Source organism: Oncorhynchus gorbuscha, linkage group LG06, assembly GCF_021184085.1.
Source record: "Oncorhynchus gorbuscha isolate QuinsamMale2020 ecotype Even-year linkage group LG06, OgorEven_v1.0, whole genome shotgun sequence".
Lineage (NCBI taxonomy): Eukaryota > Metazoa > Chordata > Actinopteri > Salmoniformes > Salmonidae > Oncorhynchus > Oncorhynchus gorbuscha.
In genome coordinates, this window is record NC_060178.1 from 87724271 (window position 1) to 87749805 (window position 25535).

Genomic DNA, 25535 nt, shown 5'->3' on the forward strand with positions numbered 1-25535 from the left:
TGTTGTGTCCTTTTTTCATTAACAAATAACAAAGATTTAGGAGGGAGGAAAGGCTGGAAAGCAGTACTTTTTTTCCTGGAATGCGTTTTTAGCCTTTTACCATGGGTAACATATGGTACGTGTAAGGGAGAGTCAGTTTGTGAATTATTTTGAGGATTAGTATTGGCGTTTGAATGCTCTTGGCTTTAAATATTGTCTGTTTTAGATCTTAAGTACATTCCTTGGCATTCCCTCTCCTCTCTCAGCCTGCCCTCTAACTCTGGCCAACACATTTTTGACTCAACTCTGTTTGGAGCTTGGGAGGAGAGCGAGAGAGAGCACCAAACCAGAGATCCCCTGACGCCCATCTCACAATGTTATTAGGAAGATTGATAAGTAAGAACCACCCTGATTATCCTAGCTCCTCAGTGTTTGGATGCCAGCTCCATTTTACCCTCTTGGCTTTAGGTTAGGGTTTTTCATTTAAGTAGTTGGTAGTTATTATTTTTTCTTTTTAAAGCAGTAGAGGCACTAGAGGTTAATGCAATTATGTTCTCCCATTGCTGTACAAATTGCAGGCCTGTACTGTGACACATTCATTGCCCCCCCCTCGCAGTGTGTGTGTGTGTGTGTGTGTGTGTGTGTGTGTGTGTGTGTGTGTGTGTGTGTGTGTGTGTGTGTGTGTGTGTGTGTGTGTGTGTGTGTGTGTGTGTGTGTGTGTGTGTGTGTGTGTGTGTGTGTGTGTGTGTGTGTTCCCCAGTAAGCCCCAATGCCTTCTTCTAGCCAGGCTGTGACAGTGTAATGGCAGTGTAGGGCATCACTTTCACGACCTTCGTTCCAGCCACAGTACATCTCCATATTTTATAACGACCCTTCAAATGGAATAGAAGATCTTGGTGTAGACCTATACATGCTGTATGTATATCATTACAAATATCACTCAAAATGGACGCACCTTTTGTCCAGAAATAAAGTATTTTGTTGAAGAAATAAATACTAAAGTAGTCAGTTGATTTATTTTCCAGTTGTTAAATCCTGTTTGTGTCACATTTATGTTGCTCTGGAGGACTCAGCATGACTGATTTGATACCCCTCTTCATCTCCTCGGGGCCTTTACAAGCACGGGCTGCCCTTGGTTTAGTTTCCAGTACTGTTGGCCTTACTCCCTACTGATCTCTCTCTCATTCACGTTCTCTCTCTTTCTATCACATTCTCTCTCTTTCCATCTCTGTCTCTCAGAATTGGATGGATTCCTAAATATCTGATAAGGTCTTTCAGAACATGATTCTTAAGAGAGAGATGGGAAGAGGAGAGAGAGATGGGAAGAGAGCGAGATAAAGAGAGAGATTTGATCAGGATGGTTTGATTGGTTTGATTGCTGAGCAATACAGAGTAGTCATCAAAGCATTCATCTTGAGGTTTTCATCCACTCAAGACTTCGCAGACTTTACTCTCTTGTCTCTCTCCTCTTCTGTGCAACTCACTCTCTACTCTTCATGTGTGAAGGAGTGTGTGTGTGTGTGTTAGGGATGTAACGATTCACCAATACGCATCGGTTCCCGATTCAAATGTTTAAGATACAAGTGCATCAGTCCTGGGACCTCAAACCGATCCAAATCTCTTTGGTCTTGGCCATAGTGGAGTTTGGAGTGAGACTGTTTGAGGTTGTGGACAGGTGTCTATTATACTGATAACAAGTTCAAACAGGTGCCATTAATACAGGTAACGAGTGGAGGACAGAGGAGCCTCTTAAAGAAGAAGTTACAGGTCTGTGAGAGCCAGAAATCTTGATTGTTTGTAGGTGACCAAATACTTATTTTCCACCATAATTTGCAAATAAATTCATAAGAAATACTACAATGTGATTTTCTGGATTTTTTTTCCTCATTTCGTCTGTCATAGTTGAAGTGAACCTATGATGAAAATTACAGGCCTCTCTCATGTTTTTAAGTGGGAAAACTTGCACAATTGGTGGCTGACTAAATACTTTTTTGCCCCACTGTATGTATTTTTTTCACCTTTATTTAACCAGGTAGGCCAGTTGAGAACAAGTTCTCATTTACAACTGCGACCTGGCCAAGATAAAGCAAAGCAATGCGACAAAAACAACAACACAGAGTTACACATAGGATAAACAAATGTACAGTCAATAACACAATAGAAAAATCTGAATGCAAATGTAGTAAGATTAGGGAGGTAAGGCAATAAATAGGCCATAGTGGAACAATAATTACGTTTTAGCATAAACACTAGAGTGATAGATGTGCAGATGATGATGTGCAAGTAGAGATACTGGGGTGCAAAAGAGAAGAAGAAAAAATAACAATATGGGGATGAGGTAGTGGGGTGTGCTATTTACAGATGGGCTGTGTACAGGTACAGTACACGGTTGTAATTTCTGTTGTAACCCTATCCCAAACCTCAACCCCTTATCTTAAGAATCTTATCTTCAGAATGAACTCCTAAACTTAACAGTCAAAAATCTTTCTGTTGTAACCCCATCCCAAACATATCCGTCAAAATGTCTAAATGTAATGTTTGGGACAAACATGGACAAACGTCGGTATCTGAAGTCAAATTGGTAAAAGTGTGAGATCTTGTTGGATGGAGATAGAGGAGTCACACAGAGTTAACGATGCTCCCAACCTCTCATATTGATCCACATTGCCACAGCACTCCACACATAACGGAACAGAAGAACAGTGTGTGGAATCTCACACACACACACTGCAGCTTCACACACACGGCAGCATCACACATACTGATCAGTGTGACATCTAATTCTGTGTAATGAACTCTCAGCACCATAGAGCATGATGATAGGGGGGCACACACACACAGTCTGTCTGTGGTAACGACAAGAGAGCTTGGCAGCAGGGCTGTAGCCTTTCTGTACCTTTTGATTTTAAACACTGTACAGTACTAGGCTAGAAACTGCAAGGTTTTGGGTTCAACTCCCGCAGGGATCACAATACACATACAAAAAATGTATGCATTAAAAGGACACACCTACTCATTCATGGGTTTTTCTTTACTTTTACTATTTTCTACATTGTAGAATAATAGTGAAGACATCAAAACTATGAAATAACACATATGGAATCATGTAGTAACCAAAAAACTCCATCACTCTTCTTGGTCAAATAGCCCTTACACAGCCTGGAGGTGTGTTGGGTCATTCAAATCAAATGTATTTATATAGCCCTTCGTACATCAGCTGATATCTCAAAGTGCTGTACAGAAACCCAGCCTAAAACCCCAAACAGCAAGCAATGCAGGTGTAGAAGCACGGTGGAAAAACTCCCTAGAAAGGCCAAAACCTAGGAAGAAACCTAGAGAGGAACCAGGCTATGGGGGTGGCCAGTCCTCTTCTGGCTGTGCCGGGTGGAGATTATAACAGAATATGGCCAAGATGTTCAAATGTTCATAAATGACCAGCATGGTCGAATAATAATAAGGCAGAACAGTTGAAAGTTGAAACAGTTAAACAGCAGCAGCACTGCCAAGTAGACTGGGGACAGCAAGGAGTCATCATGTCAGGTAGTCCTGGTGCATGGTCCTAGGGCTGAGGTCCTCCGAGAGAGAGAAAGAAAGAGAGAAGGAGAGAATTAGAGAACGCACACTTAGATTCACACAGGACACCGAATAGGACAGGAGAAGTACTCCAGATATAACAAACTGACCCTAGCCCCCCGACACATAAACTACTGCAGCATAAATACTGGAGGCTGAGACAGGAGGGGTCAGGCGACACTGTGGCCCCATCCGAGGACACCCCCGGACAGGGCCAAACAGGAAGGATCTAACCCCACCCACTTTGCCAAAGCACAGCCCCCACACCACTAGAGGGATATCTTCAACCACCAACTTACCATCCTGAGACAAGGCTGAATATAGCTCACAAAGATCTCCGCCATGGCACAACCCAAGGGGGGGCACCAACCCAGACAGGATGACCACATCAGTGAATCAACCCACTCAGGTGACGCACCTCTTCCAGGGACGGCATGAGAGAGCCCCAGTAAGCCAGTGACTCAGCCCCTGTAATAAGGCTAAAGGCAGAGAATCCCAGTGAAAAAAGGGGAACCGACCAGGCAGAGACAGCAAGGGCGGTTCGTTGCTCCAGAGCCTTTCCGTTCACCCTCCCACTCCTGGGCCAGACTACACTCAATCATATGACCAACTGAAGAGAAGAGTCTTCAGTAAAGACTTAAAGGTTGAGACCGAGTTTGCGTCTCTGACATGGGTAGGCAGACCGTTCCATAAAAATGGAGCTCTATAGGAGAAAGCCCTGCCTCCAGCTGTTTGCTTAGAAATTCTAGGGACAATTAGGAGGCCTGCGTCTTGTGACCGTAGCATACGTGTAGGTATGTACGGCAGGACCAAATCAGAGAGACAGGTAGGAGCAAGCCCATGTAATGCTTTGTAGGTTAGCAGTAAAACCTTGAAATCAGCCCTTGCTTTGACAGGAAGCCAGTGTAGAGAGGCTAGCACTGGAGTAATATGATCAATTTTTTGGGTTCTAGTCAGGATTCTAGCAGACGTATTTAGCACTAACTGAAGTTTATTCAGTGCTTTATCCGGGTAGCCGGAACGTAGAGCATTGCAGTAGTCTAACCTAGAAGTGACAAAAGCGTGGATAAAAAAAAAATTTGGGACAGAAAGTTTCAGATTTTTGCAATGTTACGTAGATGGAAAAAAGCTGTCCTTGAAATGGTCTTGATATGTTCTTCAAAAGAGAGATCAGGGTCCAAAGTAACGCCGAGGTCCTTCACAGTTTTATTTGAGACGACTGTACAACCATTAAGATTAATTGTCAGATTCAACAGAAGATCTCTTTGTTTCTTGGGCCCTAGAACAAGCATCTCTGTTTTGTCCGAGTTTAAAAGTAGAAAGTTTGCAGCCATCCACTTCCATATGTCTGAAACACATGCTTCTAGCAAGGGCAATTTTGGGGCTTCACCATGTTTCATTGAAATGTACAACTGTGTGTCATCCGCATAGCAGTGAAAGTTAACATTATGTTTTTGAATAACATCCCCAAGAGGTCAAATATATAGCGTAAACAATAGTGGTCCTAAAACGGAACCTTGAGGAACACCAAAATTTACAGTTGATTTGTCAGAGGACAAACCATTCACAGAGACAAACTCATATCTTTCCGACAGATAAGATCTAAACCAGGCCAGAACTTGTCCGTGTAGACCAATTTGGGTTTCCAATCTCTCCAAAAGAATGTGGTGATCGATGGTATCAAAAGCAGCACTAAGGTCTAGGAGCACGAGGACAGATGCAGAGCCTCGGTCCGATGCCATTAAAATGTCATTTACCACCTTCACAAGTGCCGTCTCAGTGCTATGATGGGGTCTAAAACCAGACTGAAGCATTTCGTATACATTGTTTGTCTTCAGGAAGGCAGTGAGTTGCTGCGCAACAGCCTTTTCTAAAAATTTTGAGATGAATGGAAGATTCGATATAGGCTGATAGTTTTTTATATTTTTTGGGTCAAGGTTTAGCTTTTTCAAGAGAGGCTTTATTACTGCCACTTTTAGTGAGTTTGGTACACATCCGGTGGATAGAGAGACGTTTATTATGTTCAACATAGGAGGGCCAAGCACAGGAAGCAGCTCTTTCAGTAGTTTAGTTGGAATAGGGTCCAGTATGCAGCTTAAAGGTTTAGAGGCCATGATTGTTTTCATCATTGTGTCAAGAGATATAGTACTAAAACACTTGAGCGTCTCTCTTGATCCTAGGTCCTGGCAGAGTTGTGCAGACTCAGGACAACTGAGCTTTGAAGGAATACGCAGATTTAAAGAGGAGTCCGTAATTTGCTTTCTAATAATCATAATCTTTTCCTCAAAGAAGTTCATGAATTTATCACTGCTAAAGTGAAAGCCATCCTCTCTTGGGGAATGCTGCTTTTTAGTTAGCTTTGCGACAGTATCATTGTCCTCTTGAAAAACAAATTATAGTCCCATTAAGCGCAAACCAGATGGGATGGCATAACGCTGCAGAATGCTGTGGTAGCCATGCTGGTTAAATGTGCCTTGAATTCTAAATAAATCCCTGACAGTGTCACCAGCAAAGCACCCCCACACCATCACACCTCCTCCTCCTTGATTCCCGGTGGGAACCACACATGCAAAGATCATCACATACTCTGCGTCTCACAAAGACACAGCGGTTGGAACATTTAGACTTATCAGACCAAAGGACAGATTTCCACCAGTCTAATGTCCATTGCTCGTGTTTCTTGGCCCAGGCAAGTCTCTTCTTATTATTGGTGTCCTTCGGTAGTGATTTCTTCTCACCAATTCAACCATGAAGGCCTTTTTTCACGCAGTCTCCTCTGAACAATTGTTGCTGAGGTGTGTCTGTTACTCAAACTCTGTGAAGCATTTATTTGGGCTGCAATTTACTGAGGTGCAGTTAACTCTAATGAACATATCCTCTGCAGCAGAGGTAACTCTGGGTCTTCCTTTCCTGTGGCGGTCCTCATGAGAGCCAGTTTCATCATAGTGCTTGATGGTTTTTGCGACTGCACTTGAAGAAACTTTCAAAGTTCTTGATATTTTTCAGATTGACTGACCTTCACATCTTGAAGGAATGATGGATTGTCCTTTCCTCTTTGCTTGTTTGAGCCATTCTTTCCATAATATGGACTTTGATAAAGCCTATTTGATAAAATACCATCTTCTGTATACCACCCCTACCTTGTTACAACATAACTGATTGGCTTAAAAGCATTAAAAAGGAAAGAAATTCCACCAATTAACTTTTATTGAAATGCATTCCAGGTGACTATCTCATGAAGCTGTTTGAGAGAATGCCAAGAGTGTTCAAAGCTGTCATCAAGGCAAAGGGTGGTGTCACGTCCTGGGTGGTGTCACCTTAGTTCCTTTTTTATGTCTCTATTTTAGTTTGGCCAGGGCGTGAGTTGGGGTGGGCATTCTATGTTTTGTGTTCTGCTTTATATCTCTATGTGTTTGGCCTGGTATGGTTCCCAATCAGAGGCAGCTGGCAATCGTTGTTTCTGATTGAGAACCATACTTAGGTAGCCTGTTTTCATATTTTGAGTTGTGGGTGATTGTTTTCTGTTGTGTGTCTGCACCAGCCAGAACTGTTTCGGTCGTTCTCTTTTTAAATAAATATGGACACAAACCACGCTGCACCTTGGTCCTCACCTTCTTCCACCTACGACGATCGTTACAGGTGGCTACTTTGAAGAATCTCAAATATAAAATAAAATATCTTGGTTACTACTTGATTCCATATGTGTTTTTTCATAGTTTTGATGTCTTCACTATTATTCTACAATGTTGAAAGTACTGAAAATAAAGACAAACTCTTGAATGAGTAGGTGTGTCCAAAGTTGACTGGTACTGTATAAATATATACTATAGTCACTACTAGCCATTTTGATAGATCTTTGTATAGAATGTGAAGCATTATTATTATTATTATTTTATTTTAAGCTTTAGTGACATCATTCCCATTCATCACACCCAGATTTTCTGATGTTAAACTACCGGAGCCGAGGGGGGAACTCTGATATGAGGGTAGTGTGTAAGGGTTTTCCTGTGGTGAAGGAGAAGCGGACCAAAATGCAGCGTGGTGCAGCGTGGTGGGACGCGGACCCCACTTCACCATTGTCTTAGTCCGCCTTATTGTCTGCTTCCTTGGCCTCCTAACCACGGCGACCCCTCTAAATGACCCCACTGGACTGAGGGGCAGCTCTGGACAGAGGGGCGGAAGCTCTTAGCTGAGGGGCGGGGGCTCTTGGCTGAGGGGCAGGGGCTCTTGGCTGAGGGGCAGGGGCTCTGGCGGCTCTGGGCTGAGGGGCTCTGGCGGCTCTGGGCTGAGGGGCTCTGGCGGCCCCTGGCTGACTGGCGGCCCCTGGCTGACTGGCGGCCCCTGGCTGACTGGCGGCCCCTGGCTGACTGGCGGCACTGGCGGCTCCTGGCAGACTGGTGGCGCCGGGCAGACGGGTGGCTCAGGCGGCGCTGGGCAGACAGGTGGCTCAGATGGCGCTGGGCAGACGGGAAGCTCCGGCAATGCTGGAGAGACGGGTAGCTCAGATGGCGCTGGGCAGACGGGAAGCTCCGGAAACGCTGGAGAGGAAGGCTCTGGCAGCGCTGGACTAAGGAGCTCTGGCGCCTCTGGAATGAGGGGTTCTTGCGTCTCTGGACTGAGGGGCGGGAGCTCTGGTAGCGCCGAACAGGCGGGAGACTCCGGCTGCGCTGGAGATTAGGAAGGCTCTGGCAGCGCTGGAGAGGCGGGAGACTCCGACAGCGCTGGAGAGGAGGAAGGCTCCGGCAGCGCTGGACAGGCGGGAGCCCCTGTAAGGATGAGCCGGAGAGACAGCCTGGTGCGGGGGGCTGCCACCGGAGGGCTGGTGCGTGGAGGTGGTTACGGATAGACCGGACCGTGCAGGCGCACTGGAGCTCTTGAGCACCGAGCCTGCCCAACCCTACCTGGTTGCATGCTCCCGGTCGCCCTGCCAGTGAGGCGAGGTGGAATAGCCCGCACTGGGCTATGCAGGCGAACCGGAGACACCAATGCACAAGGCTGGTGCCATGTAAGCCGGCCCAAGGAGACGCACTGGAGACCAGATGCGTAGAGCCGGCTTCATGGCACTTGGCTCGATGCCCACTCTAGCCCGGCCGATACGCGGAGCTGGAATGTACCGCACCGGGCTATGCACCCACACTGGGGACACCGTGCGCTCCACAGCATAACACGGTGCCTGCCCGGTCTCTCTCGCCCCCCGGTAAGCACAGGAAGTTGGCGCAGGTCTCCTACCTGGCTTCGCCACACTTCCTGTGTGCCCCCCCCCAAGACATTTTTGGGGCTGCCTCTCGGGCTTCCTTGCCAGCCGTGTTCCCTCATATCGCCGGCTCCTCTCTCCGGCTGCCTCTGCTCTCCTAGCTGCCTCCACCTGTTCCCATGGATGGCGATCCTTTCCCACCAGGATCTCCTCCCAGGTGTAGCAACCCTTGCCGTCCAATACATCGTCCCATGTCCATTCCTCTTTGCGCCGCTGTTGGTGTTGCCCGTTACCACGCCGCTTGGTCCTGTTGTGGTGGGTGATTCTGTTTAATTTATAAAGACACTATACATGAATAAACTAACAAAACAATAAATGTGCGAAAACCTAAACAGTCCTATCAGGAGCAAACACAGAGACATGAACAATCACCCACAAACACACAGTGAAACCCAGGCTACCTAAGTATGATTCTCAATCAGAGACAACTAATGACACCTGCCTCTGATTGAGAACCATACTAGGCCGAATCATAGAAATACCTCAAAACATAGAAAAACAAACATAGACTGCCCACCCAACTCACGCCCTGACCATACTAAAATAAATACAGAACAAAGGAAATAAAGGTCAGAATGTGACATAGGGAAGGTGTGCATGCATGGTTTGTGTGTGTGTGTGTGTGTGTGTGTGTGTGTGTGTGTGTGTGTGTGTGTGTGTGTGTGTGTGTGTGTGTGTGTGTGTGTGTGTGTGTGTGTGTGTGTGTGTGTGTGTGTGTGTGTGTGTGTGTGTGTGTGTGTGTGTGTGTGTGTGTGTGCGCGTGCGCGCGTGCGTGCGTGCGTGCGTGTGTGTGTGCGCGTGCGCGTGTGTGTGTGTTAAACTAACTGTTCTAACTGCATAGTAAGACTTACTGTGGTCATATTACCAGAAGATTTCATTTCAGTACTGCCACTTAGGACATTTTTCATTGTGCGAGCCAAGAAGTGGAAGTCATTCCTCTTTCGGGTAAACAGTGAAAAATGTACGTGTCGCTTTCCAATTTCTCCCTCAAATTACAGCTTGACAGAAGCCAAACATCACTTCTTCTTATTGTTTGCCAAGCAAACAACATGTCTGAACCTCTAACTGCCCTTATTAAATGTTTTGGCTGGATGGAAATTGTACAAAGTGTACCTCGGAGCCACTTTGATCACGGTGACCTGGAAAGGTGATACGCCTCTACTTCACAAGCTCTCTCTGACAACTGGGGAAACTGGATCTGTTGTTGTGGACACATGATCCACTCTAGCACTGTGCTAAAAACTTACCATCTTCAGTTTCTGCTCTGTACAAACAGTCAAGCTGACGATTGGAATTGAAATTTCTCATGGCTTGAGCTTCTGCTTCTTTCTTACCCACAAACCACTACTGGAGTGGAGTCACAAAGCTGAGAACCTTGCATGCATTATTTTATGAAAGGCCAGCCTAAGGCATTTCTGTAACATCAAACATGGAAACATTAAATGTTTTAATAGGGAAGAAATATATGTGTGTGTGTGTGTAACAATTCTCGTTGGTGGAAGGAGAGGAGGAGGTCAGAACGTGACAGTACCCCCCCCCCCCCAAAGGTGCGGACTCCGGCCGCAAAACCTGAACCTATAGGGGAGGGTCTGGGTGGGCGTCTGTCCACGGTGGCCCCACTCCACCATAGTCCACTTAAGTTGCACGTTTGGAGTGGCGACCCTCGCTGCCAACCTCGGACTGGGGACCCTTGCAGCGAGCCCCAAATAGATGGGGGACTCCGGACAGGCGGGATACTCCGGCAGCGCCGTAGTGAAGGGCAACTCCGGCAGCGCCATAGTTTTTAATCAATCTACAGATAATATCCCATAATGACAATGCAAAAACATTTATACAAAATAAAAAACTATCACATAGGTATTCAGACCCTTTTCTCAGTACTTTTAAAACACCTTTGTCAGCGATTACAGCCTCGAGTCTTCTTGGGTATGATGCTACAAGCTTGGCACACCTGTATTTGGGGAGTTTATCTCGTTCTTCTCTGCAGATCATCTCAAGCTCTGTCAGGTTGGATAGGGAGCGTCGCTGCACAGCTGTTTTCAGGTCTCTCCAGAGATGTTTGTTCGGGCCACTCAAGGATATCAAATCAAATTTTATTGGTCACACACACATGGTTAGCAGATGTTATTGCGAGTGTAGCGAAATGCTTGTGCTTCTAGTTCTGACAGTGCAGCAATATCTAACATGTAATCTAACAATTCCATAACAACTACCTAATACACACATCTAAGTAAAGGAATGGGATAAGAATATATACACATAAATATATGGATGAGCAATGACAGAGCGGCATAGGCAAGATGCAATAGATGGTATAAAATACAGTATATACTTTTGAGCTGAGTGATGCAATATATGTAAACATTATTAAAGTGGCATTGTTAAAGTGACTAGTGATCCATTTATTAAAGTGGCCAATGATTTCAAGTCTGTATGTAGGCAACAGCCTCTCCGTGTTAGTGATGGCTGTTTAACAGTCTGATGGCCTTGAGATAGAAACTGTTTTTCAGTCTCTCGGTCCCAGCTTTTATGCATCTGAACGGACCTCTCCTTCTGGATGGTAGCGGGTTGAACAGGCAGTGGCTCGGGTGGTTGTTGTCCTTGATTATCTTTTTGGCCTTCTTGTGACATCGGGTGCTTTAGGTATCCTGGAGGGCAGGTAGTTTGCCCCGGTGATGCGTTGTGCAGACCTTACCACCCTCTGGAGAGCCTTGTGGTTGTGGGCAGGGCAGTTGCCGTTCCAGGCGGTGATACAGCCCGACAAGATGCTCTCAATTGTGCATCTGTAAAAGTTTGCGAGGGTTTTAGGTGGCAAGACACATTTCTTCAGCCTCCTGAGAGACTTGTCCCAAAGCCACTCCTACGTTGTGTTGGCTGTGTGCTTACGGTCACTGACCTGTTGGAAGGTGAATCTTTGCCCCAATCTGAGGTCCTAAGCGCACTGTGGAAGATTTTCGTCAAGGATCTTTCTGTACTTTGCTCCATTCATCTTTTCCTCGATCCTGACTAGTTTTCTGGTCCCTGTCACTGAAAAACATCTCCACAGCATGATGCGGCCACTACCGTGCTTTACCGTAGGGATGGTATTGGCCAGGTGATGAGCGGTGCCTTGTTTCCTCAAGACGTGACGCTTGGCATTCAGGCCAAATAGTTCAATCTTGGTTTCATCAGACCAGACAATTTTGTTTCTCATGGTCTGAGAGTCCTTAGGTGCCTTTCGGCAAACTCCAAGCTGGCTGTCTTTTCTAAGGAGTGGCTTCCGTCTGGCCAATCTACCATAAAGGCGTTCATTAATGGAGTGCTGCAGAAATGGTTGTCCTAGAGAGTTCCATAGAGGAACTCTGGAGCTCTGTCAGAGTGACCATTGGGTTCTTTGTCACCTCCCTGACCAAGGTCCTTCTCCCCCGATTGTTCAGTTTGGCTGGGCGGCCTGCTCTAGGAAGAGGCTTGGTGGTTCCAAACTACATCCATTTAAGAATGATGGAGGCCACTGTATTCTTGGGGACCTTCAATGCTGCTGAAATGTTTTCGTGCCCTAACCAGATGTGTGCTTAGACTCCTTTCTCGGAGCTCTACGGCAATTAATTCTACCTCATGGCTTGGTTTTTGCTCTGACATGCATTGTCAACTGTGGGATCTTATATAGACAGGTGTGTGCCTTTCCAAATCATATCCAATCAATTGAATTTAACACAGATGGACTCCAATCAAGTTCTAGAAGCGTCTCAAGGATGATCAATGGAAACAGGATGCACCTGAGCTCAATTTCGAATCGCATAGCAAAGTGTCTGAAATCTTAATTAAATAAGGTATTTCTGTTTTTTATTTTAAATACATTTGAAAAAAACTGTTTTCACTAAGTAAATTATTAGGGAATTGTGTGTTGATAGATTTAATTTTTATTTATTTAATCTGTTTTTGAACAAGGCTGTAACATAATAAAATCTGGAACGAGTGAAGGGGTCTGAATACTTTCCAAATGCACTGTATATACAGTACCAGTCAAAAGTTTGGACACACCTTCTAATTTTTAACTATTTAACTATTAACTATTCTAATTTTTAACTATTTTCTACATTGTAGAATAACCATGAAGACATCAAAATTATGAAATAACACATAGGGAATCTTGTAGTTCCCCAAACAAGTGTTAAACAAATCCAAATATATTTTAGATTCTTCAAAGTAGCCACCCTTTGCCTTGATGGCAGTTTTGCACACTCTTGGCTTTCTCTCAACCATATTCATGAGGAATGCTTCTCCAACAGTCTTGAAGGAGTTCCCACATATGCTGAGCTCTTGTTGGATGCTTTTCCTTCCTCTGCAGTCCAACTCATCCCAAACCATCTCAATTGGGTTGAGGTTAGGTGATTGTGGAGACCAGGTCATCTGATGCAGAACTCCATCACTCTCCTTTTTGGTCAAATAGCCCTTACGCAGCCTGGAGGTGAGTTTTGGGTCATTGCCCTATTGAAAAACAAATGCTAGTCCCACTAAGCGCAAACCAGATGGGATTGCGTATCGCTGTGGTATCCATGCTAGTTAAGTGTGTTACAAGTATTCTAAATACATCACTGACAGTGTCACCAGTAAAGCACCACCACACTATCACACTTTCTCCTCCATGCTTCACAGTGGGAACCACACATGCTGAGATCATCCATCCACCTACTCTCACAAAGACACAGCAGTTGGAACCAAAAATCTCACATTTGGATTCATCAGACTAAAGGACAGATTTCCACCAGTCTAATGTTTCTTGGCCCAAGCAAGTCTCTTCTTCTTATTGGTGTCCTTTAGTAGTGGTTTCTTTGCAGCAATTCAACCATGAAGGCCTCATTCACACAGTCTCCTCTGAACAGTTGATGTTGAGATGTGTTTGTTACTTGAACTCTGTGAAGCATTTATTTTGGCTGCAATTTCTGAGGTGCAGTTAACTCTAATGAACTTATCCTCTGCAGCAGAGGTAACTCTGTTTCTTCCTTTCCCATGGCGATCCTCATGAGAGACAGTTTCATCATAGCGGTTTTTGTGACTGCACTTGAAGAAAGTTTCCAAAGTTCTTGAAATTTGGTGGATTGAAGGGCCTGTCTTAAGGTAATGTTGGACTTTAATTTTTCTTTGCTTTTTTGAGCTGTTCTTGGCTTAATATGGACTTGATCTTTTAACAAATAGGGCTATCTTCTGTGTACCACCTCTGCCTTGTCAAAACACCACTGATTGGCTCAAAAGCAGTAAGAAGGGAATAAATTCCACAGATTAACTTTTAACAAGGCACACCTGTTAATTGAAATGCATTCCAGGTGACTGCCTCATGACACTGGTTGAGGGAATGCCGAAAGTGTGCAAAGCTGTCATCAAGGCAAAGGGTGGCCACTTTGAAGAATCTGAAATATAACATATATTTTGATTTGTTAAACACTTTTGGATAATATATAATTCCATGTGTTATTTCATCGTTTTGATGTCTTCACTATTATTCTATAATGTAGACAATAGTAAAAATAAAAACTTGAATGAGTAGGTGTGTGCAAACTTTTGACTGGTACTGTGTATATATAAATATTTTTTTCATCAAAGCTGACATATTGTTTAGAATAGAAAAATGAGTTGTGAGAAAGACCAACAAAGGAATTCATAATCAGGTGATCAATGTCCATCATATAGCCTATTTGTCAGGTCCATTGGAGAGATTGGTAATGTTATAAGGATTGGATATAATGTTATGAGGATTGGGGAGAGAGAAATCACAAATTCTACAGCACTACAGCAGAGTCATATCTTAAGTGTAAAATTAACACTCAATAATTCATGCCTTCTGGGAGTGCAGTAAAGTCCAAAAGTTATGGGTAGAGTTAGAAAGCTGTCTGTCAGAAGTTTTACAATGTAAGTTTACTTTTAATCCGTCTATTGGCGTTTTTCAAGACATGACATATGAGGATGTGGTGAAATACCCAATGGGTTGGACAATATTATTTTCGTCACTTATATTGAAGAAGCCCCTACTTAAATACTGGAAGTCAAGTGATACTCCAGCGTTAAGAGAACAGAATAATTCAATATTTTATTGAAATATTGAAAAGAATCTGTCTACAGACAGAAACCACAAAACACAATCTGAGGTCATATGGATGCGGTAGGAACGTGTGATGTCATTCATGTTTGTGGAAATGTATGTATACGTTAAGATGTTTATTGTTTTATCTAGGTATGTTTTTGTTTATTGTCCAAAAAAGTAAAATAAATCAAAAACGGATATCTGAAGACTCAGCCCTTTTTATCAGAGCAGCTAACATTAGGCTTACCAAATGGAACCCTATTCCCTATATAGTGCACTACTTTTCACCAGGCCCATAGTTTCTCGACAACTACAAAAAGGCCATTTGTGTCAGAAAGCAATCTCAGTTTCCTCTGACACTGACATGCTGGCACACTCAGATTGAGAAATCGAAGGGTCAATGATTGGCCATCTTTTTAAACACACACACAGACACACACATATATATATACACACACATGTTCATGATGAGTTCCCATTCAAAACACCTTTAATTTTACTCAGATGTGTTACCCTGATATTGCAACCCAAGGGCACCAACCCAGTCCTAGTCATTCCTAACTAAATACATTTTCCACATCCGCACGATGACATACTGTGTAAAGCAATGTATAAAGTAATGACAATTCCTGCAGAGAGTTTTTAAAAAACACACAAAAAAACAATTTCTAGATGAAATATTCCCCACTTAGTACCATGTAATACATTGTTACATTTGATTGACTAACCGGGTACCCTCCATTCAGCAGTATTAGTCTCTTTCCTTTACAACATGAAGGTCGCTCCTCTATTTGCTCGCTGCACATGTCATACTTGCTTTAATGAGAGAGATGCACTGTTCAGCCACAATGGAAGCTTTTCAGCTAGATTAAACGTATCACCATACACAATGTGTTTTTTTAAATCCTTACTCCTGCCCCTATTGTGACACAGTTGTTGTCTAGAAGAGATGCTTGTAGCTGAAAAACATGGTTAAAGAGATCAGCATCAAAGTAAAGGGCACCAACCCAGTGGTTTTGTGTGACTTGCAGGAGAGTCTCGCTTCGGATTTCAACCTGCAACACAGAGGTGTTGTCTTACCTGATTTCTATTCATTCACACAATGAGCAGACCTCCTCTTTCCCAGTAACCAGAGTCCAGACCAGACTTTTGTTTTCCCGTTCATCTGATATGTGCATGTTGCTTCCTTCAGAACACGGCCTTGGACCACCGCCAGACGCTGGATTTCGCAGCTATCTATTTTCTTTGTCTGAACTGTGTACGTTCCAAGAAACCATTTTAGATAAATGCTTAGGCCTAACCACGCTTCGCACATTACACTGCCTTTCTCATGATATGTCAATGCCTCACCTTGTTACAGTGTATTAAATTGTTCCACGTAATTCTCTTGTCAGACTCCAGAAGCCACAAATGAGCAGTTGGATCAGACAGGGAGCACATTTTGGTTCATGTTGTCCATCAGCTCACAGACTGTTATGTCTGCCCGTACTGTACGTGTGGAGCTATGGGGGTTGTTTCTAGTGCACTTGGAGATCATAACAGTGAAGAAATTATCATAAGGCTTGTGTATTTTATCATTATTTGTATTATTATTATTATCTGTTTGCTGGGCGTTGTCTGTGCGTGTGTGTGTGTGCGTGTGCGTGTGTGTATGTGTGAGAGAGCGAGAGACACAGGGAAGAAACATGATGATACTAGTGTATATTGTCTTGTTTCATGATGTTATATCATGTGTTGTTTTCAGGGTTTCTTCCTGACGGTGTCCCCAGAGTCAATCCTGAAGGTGGCGAAGCACGCCTCTGAAAACAACAAGATCTTTAGCCTGAACCTCTCAGCTCCCTTCATCAGCCAGTTCTTCAAGGAGGCCATGATGAAGGTCATGCCGTACGTCGACATCTTGTTTGGCAATGAGACGGTGAGTGAAATGGGCCATTGTTCAAAGGCCTTCCCACTGGATTGATGTATTCTGTTAACACAGTTCAACAACACATTATTCTGGTTTAGTGAGAGAGCATTTGAGTGTGTTTGTAAGCTGCCCAGTGCTGTTCACTACTACAGGAACAATTCCAACCATGCTACACATTCCAGTAAGGTAAGAACTGACGGCTGGCTGTGGTTGCGGAACGTGTTTTTCAAAGTGACTTATTGAGCTAGAGAGATGGAAAAAGTCAGGCAGTTTGAGCATTATGTCTTTACATCTGGCACATTCACAGACATTTTAATTGATGTCCCTTGTCCCTGTCAAATAAATACATATCATGTCCTCTCACCTTGTTGAAAGGGAAATGGTGTACACCGTCCATGGAATTAGTACATGCATTATTAGACGTTTAAATTAATGCTATCTAGCCATTGAGTCTCAAAGAATATACTGTAACTTAAAAATGCTTCATGAGCTAAATTCTACTGTCATACACCTGTAAACAATGTAATTGCCTGTTGCAATAGAATCAATAGAATAGTGCCAAAAGTGTAAAGCTCACCCACCTGACATTCCAGGATGGCTAAAGCAAACGCTCAAACCATTTGAACCCAGGTCTGGAAGTCCCCATAGCCAGGCTTGGGGTTAACTTGGGGTTCCAGTGAACAGCGGAGCTGAAGACATACTGCACCTATGGGGGGAGAGCTTTGGACTGCCTCCCAGTTCCCCGTCTTCCCCACTACCCCCTACTGCTAAAGCTACTAAACATACAGGGCCTTGTTTGGATCGAGATGCAGTCCACAGACTAGAGGAGGAAGTGGAGGATACCATCTCAACATCAGACACAGTATTTACTGCTTTAGCTGACTTCGCAACTACTTCTCGTAATTGCGGAAAGGAATCATTCTATTAGGTTGCGTCACAAATTGGCAGCTTATTCATATTCCCTATGGGGCCTGGTCAAAGGTTGCAGTTCACAACCCCATAGGAAATATGAATACGCTATAGGAGTAAGGTGCCATTTGGGATGATGTAGCCTACATGTTGCAAATGTTATTTATTTTTGGGTGGGTGGGTGTTAGCTAGCCACTTTAACACCACTGGTTAAGGTATGTTACCCACGCCACCAGTCATTACATTTTAATGACGGTGGGTAATTATAACGTTAGCTTGTGTTGGAAGAGCTGTGCAATGGTGTTTGTGAAACAATGCTGTTACAGTGTTTTGTGGAACAAGTGAAGGAAGTTTCCCTACTGTACAGCAGCTCCAGTAAACATCATTCCTTGTTATGGTTGCAAAATTCTGGTAACTTTCACAAAAATGACCAGCTTTACCAAAAATCCCAGTGGGAGGATTAACTCCCTGCATATTTTCTCCTGATTCTGAGAATCCTCTAACTCGGATTTCTTGAAAACCTAGGAATTTTCCAACCCTATGCATTAAAGACCTTAAAGGAAGTAGAAGAGTTCCTCTTTGAGTGTTTTGACACCTCTTGGGCAGTTGGCCCCCTCTATGTCAGACTGTTGATTGAGTGGGGTGTACAGGAGTGACTGCTCATATGGTTAGACCGTGGCCTCCTGTGGTGCGTTGCAGTGGGGAGCCAGTCAGGGTTGGAGCTGCTTGGCGATCATGCATGGTGCATGATGAGTGACAGGCAACAGGACTGCCTCAGCCATGAAACTGACCATAGCACCGCCTGGAGTTTGATAAACGGCATTGGCACTTGGATTGGAACCGGTGCTATGGTCAGTGTCGAAAAATGGAAGCATAGGAAGAAAAGTAGCTCGTCTCTATGGTAAAATATGGTAGTGCATATTTGATGTTAGTGGGATATTTTGCTTGATGTTATATGGGGTAAATTTGACATTTGACATTTGACATTTGACATTTTAGTCATTTAGCAGATGCTCTTATCCAGAGCAACTTACATTAAGTGCATTCATCTTAAAGATAGCTAGGTGAGACAACAACATATCACAATCCACTATACCTGACACAAACATTCCATTCCAGTTAAACAATGGATATGTAGCATTTTGCAACAAAAAAAATGTAATACACATCTAAAATCTATGCATAAAAAATCTGAGAACAGTAATAGTTTACAAATACTTGAAGTTACCCATAAGCAATCATGTCTGATGAAAAAATAAAAATGTGAAAAATTGGGGGATATAGCGATTTGCAATATTTATTTTATACAACCTTTTTTTCTAGCAAGCCAACTCTGGCTATCACAGTCAGGTCAATCTATGCAGCCAAAAGTAACAGCAATGTAGCTGCATTTGCATAAACTGTTTTTGAGTGACATTCATTTGGATACTTCCATAACAATGAGCTGTATAATGCTCGATTTTGCCTGGCATAGAACAGTTTGCCTTCTCGTCAGGACACTGTTCATTACGAGGAGATTGCATTGCATATCAAATACTAGGCTAGCTAAGTAGTTTGTTGCTAGCAAACCTGTCAACAGGACAACCAAATTCAACAATATCAGTTGCTGAAAAAAGCTGGTCAAACTAGAAAGATATGGGAGGATTTGACAGCACAGAAGTGTGTGTGTGTGATTGTGCTGCTGTAACTCTATCCTGCTTCTACTTGTTTGAGCCTTGGCATCACACAGCCCAGCCTGACCTATCATAGACAGTCACTCTCTCAGACACTCTCTCTCTCTCTCTCTCTCTCTCTCTCTCTCTCTCTCTCTCTCTCTCTCTCTCTCTCTCTCTCTCTCTCTCTCTCTCTCTCTCTCTCTCTCTCTTCCTCTCGCTCTCTCTCTCTCTCTCTCCTGTAATTACTGCCCTTTTTGGGACATAGTGTCTTTAGTGTCTGACTCTGCTCTGTTCTGCTGTTAGCCCCCCCCACACACACACACTGAACCAGAGAACTGTCAGTCTCTCTTACACTGCCTGTGTGTCTGCGGCTGGGGGCCACTGACATAAAGCTAGACAGTGGATGGTGAGGATAGAGAGATGGAGGTGTGAGTGCATACAGTCACACATCAGACAGCGCTGCCTGCTCCACTTGATTGGCAAACGTAGTGTGATAACCTGGCAACAGCAAAGGCCTAATTAAGTCCTCTCCTCCCTTCTCTCTCTTTCTCCTTCTCTCTTTCTTTCTCTCTTCCTCCCCTTACTTCTTATCCCCTCCTCCCCTCCTCTCCTCTCTCTCTCCTGACTAGCTACCTGACATGAAGCCATCCGGGGCATTACCATTACTCTCCGTTTAATAGCCACAGCTAATTCTTTTCCAATGAGGGAGTCATTACCACCTGAAAAAATTGACCATATGCCAGAGGATTCATTCGCCAATAAAATGATCAGATAATTTGGTTTTGCTGTTTGAGCATACCGATGAGATAAACCACACAATGGAGTCGAGGGAGGGAAAGGGAAAAGGATTGGGCAATTAGGCTAACGTTAGCCTTGGATTTATATTGTGGGAATTTTGGTGTGGGCCTATTCCCTATATAGTGCACTACTTTGTACCAGAGCCCTATGGACCCTCGTAAAAAAAGTAGTGAACTAAATAGGGAATAGGGTGTAATTTGGGACGCATTTAGACATATCATAGATAGAGAAATGGTACGATTAATTGAGACAGAATTAATCACCCTCACTGATGTTTCCTTAAGCCACGATGATTCATAGCAGTTCCATTTAGATTGCTTCTAGTAATTGGGGCATTTTTGTTCAGCCCTAAATATGGGCAGCAAGATGAAGAAAACGGTACCATAGAAGTAAATCGGTTTTAACAGTTTAAAATAATGTTCTTCCCTCATATAACAAACTGCAATGCTAATACAGATGAAGAGGCTTTAGGATTATACCCCACAGACAATTTCAATTTCTCCCATGTTCCTCTTTTCCTTGGCATCACACAGCCTTGCTTATCATAGACAGCCTCTTCCTTCCCTCCCTCCCTCCCTCTGTCATTTTTTTTATAGGCCTATAGCCCATCTGCCCCATACGGGGAGCTCCTTCCAGCCCTGTCCAATCTATTCAACACCTCCACTCTCCTCTGCTCTCAGGAGGAGCTTATTTATGTGGGCCAAAGGCCCATCTTCCAAACGACAAACGAGAAGCCACCAACCATTGTAATTGAATACTCAATAGGCAAGCCATTTAAAAAAAGTGGGAAATAGCATATTGCCAACATATTAATATACCCTGTCCTGGCGAAGGAACCATCATCATTCTAGTGTTCAAGCTGTTTTCAAAGAGCATTTAGCCCAAGTGCTCCCAAGTTCCTGGGGCTATAAAAAGAGGAAATTACTTATTTTTCTTCTTTCGCCTCTGTTGTAGTTCCTATGTTATGAATGTTTCCCTACATAATATTGTCTGTGTGGTTGATCTTGCTTATTTTCCCATCCATCCCCCAGCCCAGCCCTTCTGTTATCTAGGTGGAGGGTGGAGGAATAGAAGTAGTTCTACAGAAGGATATTGTCATGAAAATCTCCTCAGGCGTTTTGACCCCCAGCCCTGTTCTCTCTCTCTCTCATCCTCCATCTGCATGCAGTGTGTGTGAGGTGGTGGGGGTTGGTGGGGTGTTGGGGTAATGATGTTTGCAGTGTGTGTGTGAGGTGGTGGGGTAATGATTTTTCAAGGATAGTTGACGTGGGTGTCTGTGTGGAAAAGGCACACAGACTGAGGGGCAGTGGGGAGAGAGCTAGATATACAGGGCAATTTAGACCTGGGTTCAAATACTATTTCAAATCTTTCAAATACTTTGTAGTGTTTGCTCTATTCTGCCTGGAGTGCCAGGTGGGCGGGGTTTGTCAGGTGGGTGGGGTTTCCAATGTTAGTTTTACTCGTTATTCATTATTCACTTTATTCTTTCCTTGTCGTTATTTTTTATTTTATCTTTAACCCTGCATTGTTGGAAACGACACATTAGTAAGCATTTCACTGTATGTCTACATCTGTTGTTTACGAAGCATGTGAAAAATCGGATTTGATTTGGAACCAAAACTTTTCAATTGGTTCCATTGCAACAGGCAAGTCATCAACTTATTCACAGCCAAAGTATTTTTAATTATTTCAAACAGTACTTGAACCCAGGTCGGATAGATATACGGGGCAATATGGCCATGGTGTTTCTCTTCTCCAACATCTCTAGCAATATGATTCATCATCCTGGCTTTGTTTGTTTGATGGACTGCTTGGAGGCCTGTGGCTGAGAGGGAGGGAGAGGGAGAGCAAGAGGGAGTGAGAGAGAGAATTTCCCATTGACAGCTCACCCACAGCGGTCTGGAGATGTGCCTCTTAGCTTGGGGAAAATATCCTGTAGGTCAGCCGGCCGGTCAGTCAGTCTCACTGGCGAAAACAAAGAGATGTGGAAGGCAGATTAACTTAACTGAAACACCCTCCTCTTTTAAAACTGGTCTCTCCCTCTCTCCCTCCCTCCCTCCAAGTTTCCTCTGAGGATAGTAGACAGAAACATTAACCTCTGTGTTTACAACATGGCCTGATGATATCCAATTGGGAGGCCTAATTCCATATAGGAATTCCATATCAGTCTGGGGGCCATAAGAAAGCAGCTTGTGGGCCTGAAGTGGACCCAGGGTTGCCAGTTTGAGACCCCGGGTTTACACCATTGCCTGATGAGAAGCCAACCAGGGCAGGACCCCTAGCCTTTGTCCCAAATGGCACCCTATTCCCTGTATAGGGCACTGTTATATGGTCAAAAGAAGAGCACTATGTAGAGAATAGGGTGTCATTTGGGACGCACACGTACCCTGCTCTGAACTTAGTCACTGTTACTAGCTGGCCTCCACTCAGTACCCTGCCCTCAACTGCTGCCCTATGTACAGTCTTGGCCGAAAGTTTTGAGAATGACACAAATATTAATTTCCACAAAGTTTGCTGCTATGGTGTCTTTAGATATTTTTGTCAGATGTTACTATGGAATACTGAAGTATAATTACAAGCATTTCATAAGTGTCAAAGGCTTTTATTGACAATTACATGAAGTTGATGCAAAGAGTCAAAATTTGCAGTATTGACCCTTCTTTTTCAAGACCTCTGCAATCTGCCCTGGTATGCTGTCAATTAACTTCTGGGCCACATCCTGACTGATGACAGCCCATTCTTGAATAATCAATGCTTGGAGTTTGTCAGAATTTGTGGGGTTTTGTTTGTCCACCCGCCTCTTGAGGATTGACCACAAATTCTCAATGGGATTAAGGTCTGGGGAGTTTCCTGGCCATGGACCCAAAATATCGATGTTTTGTTCCCCAAGCCACTTAGTTATCACTTTTGCCTTATGGCAAGGTGCTCCATCATGCTGGAAAAGGCATTGTTCGTCACCAAACTGTTACTGGATGGTTGGGAGAAGTTTATCTCGGAGGATGTGTTGGTACTATTCTTTATTCGTGGCTGTGTTCTTAGGCAAAATTGAGAGTAAGCCCACTCCCTTGTCTGAGAAGCAACCCCACACATGAATTGTCCCTGGATGCTTTACTGTTGGCATGACACAGGACTGATGGTAGCGCTCACCTTGTCTTCTCTGGACAAGCTTTTTTCCGGATGCCCCAAACAATCGGAAAGGGGATTCATCAGAGAAAATAACTTTACCCCAGTCCTCAGCAGTCCAATCCCTGTACCTTTTGCAGAATATCAACCTGATGTTTTTCCTGGAGAGAAGTGGCTTTTATGCTGCCCTTCTTGACACCAGGCCATCCTCCAAAAGTCTTCGCCTCACTGTGCGTGCAGATGCACTCACACCTGCCTACTGCCGTTTCTGAGCAAGCTCTGTACTGGTGGTGCCCTGATCCCGCAGCTGAATCAACTTTAGGAGATCGTCCTGGCACTTGCTGGACTTTCTTGGGCACCATGAAGCCTTCTTCACAACAATTGAACCGCTCGCCTTGAAGTTCTTGATGATCCGATAAATGGTTGATTCAGGTGCAATCTTACTGGCAGCAATATCCTTGCCTGTGAAGCCCTTTGTGTGCAAAGCAATGATGACGGCATGTGTTTCCTTGCAGGTAACCATGATTGACAGAGGAAGAACAATGATTCCAAGCACCACCCTCCTTTTGAAGCTTCCAGTCTGTTATTCAAACTCAATCAGGATGACAGAGTGATCTCCAGCCTTGTCCTCATCAACACTCACACCTGTGTTAATGAGAGAATCACTGACATGATGTCAGCTGGTCCTTTTGTGGCAGGGCTGAAATGCAGTGGAAAAGTTTTGGGGGGATTCAGTTCATTTGCATGGCAAGGAGGGACTTTGCAATTCATCTGATCACTCTTCATAACATTATGGAGTATATGCAAATTGCCATCATACAAAGTGAGGCAGCAGACTGTGAACATTTATATTTGTGTCATTCTCAAAACTTTTGGCCACGACTGTATATGGTCATTGAACACTGGTCACTTTAATAATATTTACATACTGTTTTACCCACTTTATATGTATATACTGTATTTTAGTCAAGGTTAATTCTAAATAACTACTGCTGTACACACCTTTCCTATTCAAATAATTTCGATACACACCATATATATATATACTTTTTGGCCCCACTGTGTATATATATATATATATATATATATATGTATATATATATATACAGTGCCTTGCGAAAGTATTCGGCCCCCTTGAACTTTGCGACCTTTTGCCACATTTCAGGCTTCAAACATAAAGATATAAAACTGTATTTTTTTGTGAAGAATCAACAACAAGTGGGACACAATCATAAAGTGGAACGACATTTATTGGATATTTCAAACTTTTTTAACAAATCAAAAACTGAAAAATTGGGCGTGCAAAATTATTCAGGCCCTTTACTTTCGGTGCAGCAAACTCTCTCCAGAAGTTCAGTGAGGATCTCTGAATGATCCAATATTGACCTAAATGACTAATGATGATAAATACAATCCACCTGTGTGTAATCAAGTCTCTGTATAAATGCACCTGCACTGTGATAGTCTCAGAGGTCTGTTAAAAGCGCAGAGAGCATCATGAAGAACAAGGAACACACCAGGCAGGTCCGAGATACTGTTGTGAAGAACTTTAAAGCCGGATTTGGATACAAAAATATTTCCCAAGCTTTAAACATCCCAAGGAGCACTGGGCAAGCGATAATATTGAAATGGAAGGAGTATCAGACCACTGCAAATCTACCAAGACCTGGCCGTCCCTCTAAACTTTCAGCTCATACAAGGAGAAGACTGATCAGAGATGCAGCCAAGAGGCCCATGATCACTCTGGATGAACTGCAGAGATCTACAGCTGAGGTGGGAGACTCTGTCCATAGGACAACAATCAGTCGTATATTGCACAAATCTGGCCTTTATGGAAGAGTGGCAAGAAGAAAGCCATTTCTTAAAGATATCCATAAAAAGTGTTGTTTAAAGTTTGCCACAAGCCACCTGGGAGTCACATCAAACATGTGGAAGAAGGTGCTCTGGTCAGATGAAACCAAAATTGAACTTTTTGGCAACAATGCAAAACGTTATATTTGACGTAAAAGCAACACAGCTCATCACCCTGAACACCCTATCCCCACTGTCAAACATGGTGGTGACAGCATCATGGTTTGGGCCTGCTTTTCTTCAGCAGGGACAGGGAAGATGGTTAAAATTGATGGGAAGATGGATGGAGCCAAATACAGGACCATTCTGGAAGAAAACCTGATGGAGCCTGCAAAAGACCTGAGACTGGGACGGAGATTTGTCTGCCAACAAGACAATGATCCAAAACATAAAGCAAAATCTACAATGGAATGGTTCAAAAATAAACAT

At 43.7% G+C, this 25535-nt stretch overlaps 1 protein-coding gene across 3 annotated transcripts in view; it reads left to right on the top strand.

Moving 5' to 3' along the window:
- Positions 1–25535, top strand: part of adkb (adenosine kinase b) — a 300684-nt gene that overhangs the window by 185029 nt on the left and 90120 nt on the right. For all 3 annotated transcript variants that reach the window (XM_046354435.1, XM_046354434.1, XM_046354436.1), the window contains one exon: positions 16609–16779. In XM_046354435.1, coding sequence (XP_046210391.1) covers positions 16609–16779 — 171 coding nt within the window. The remainder of the gene's footprint in view (positions 1–16608; positions 16780–25535) is intronic.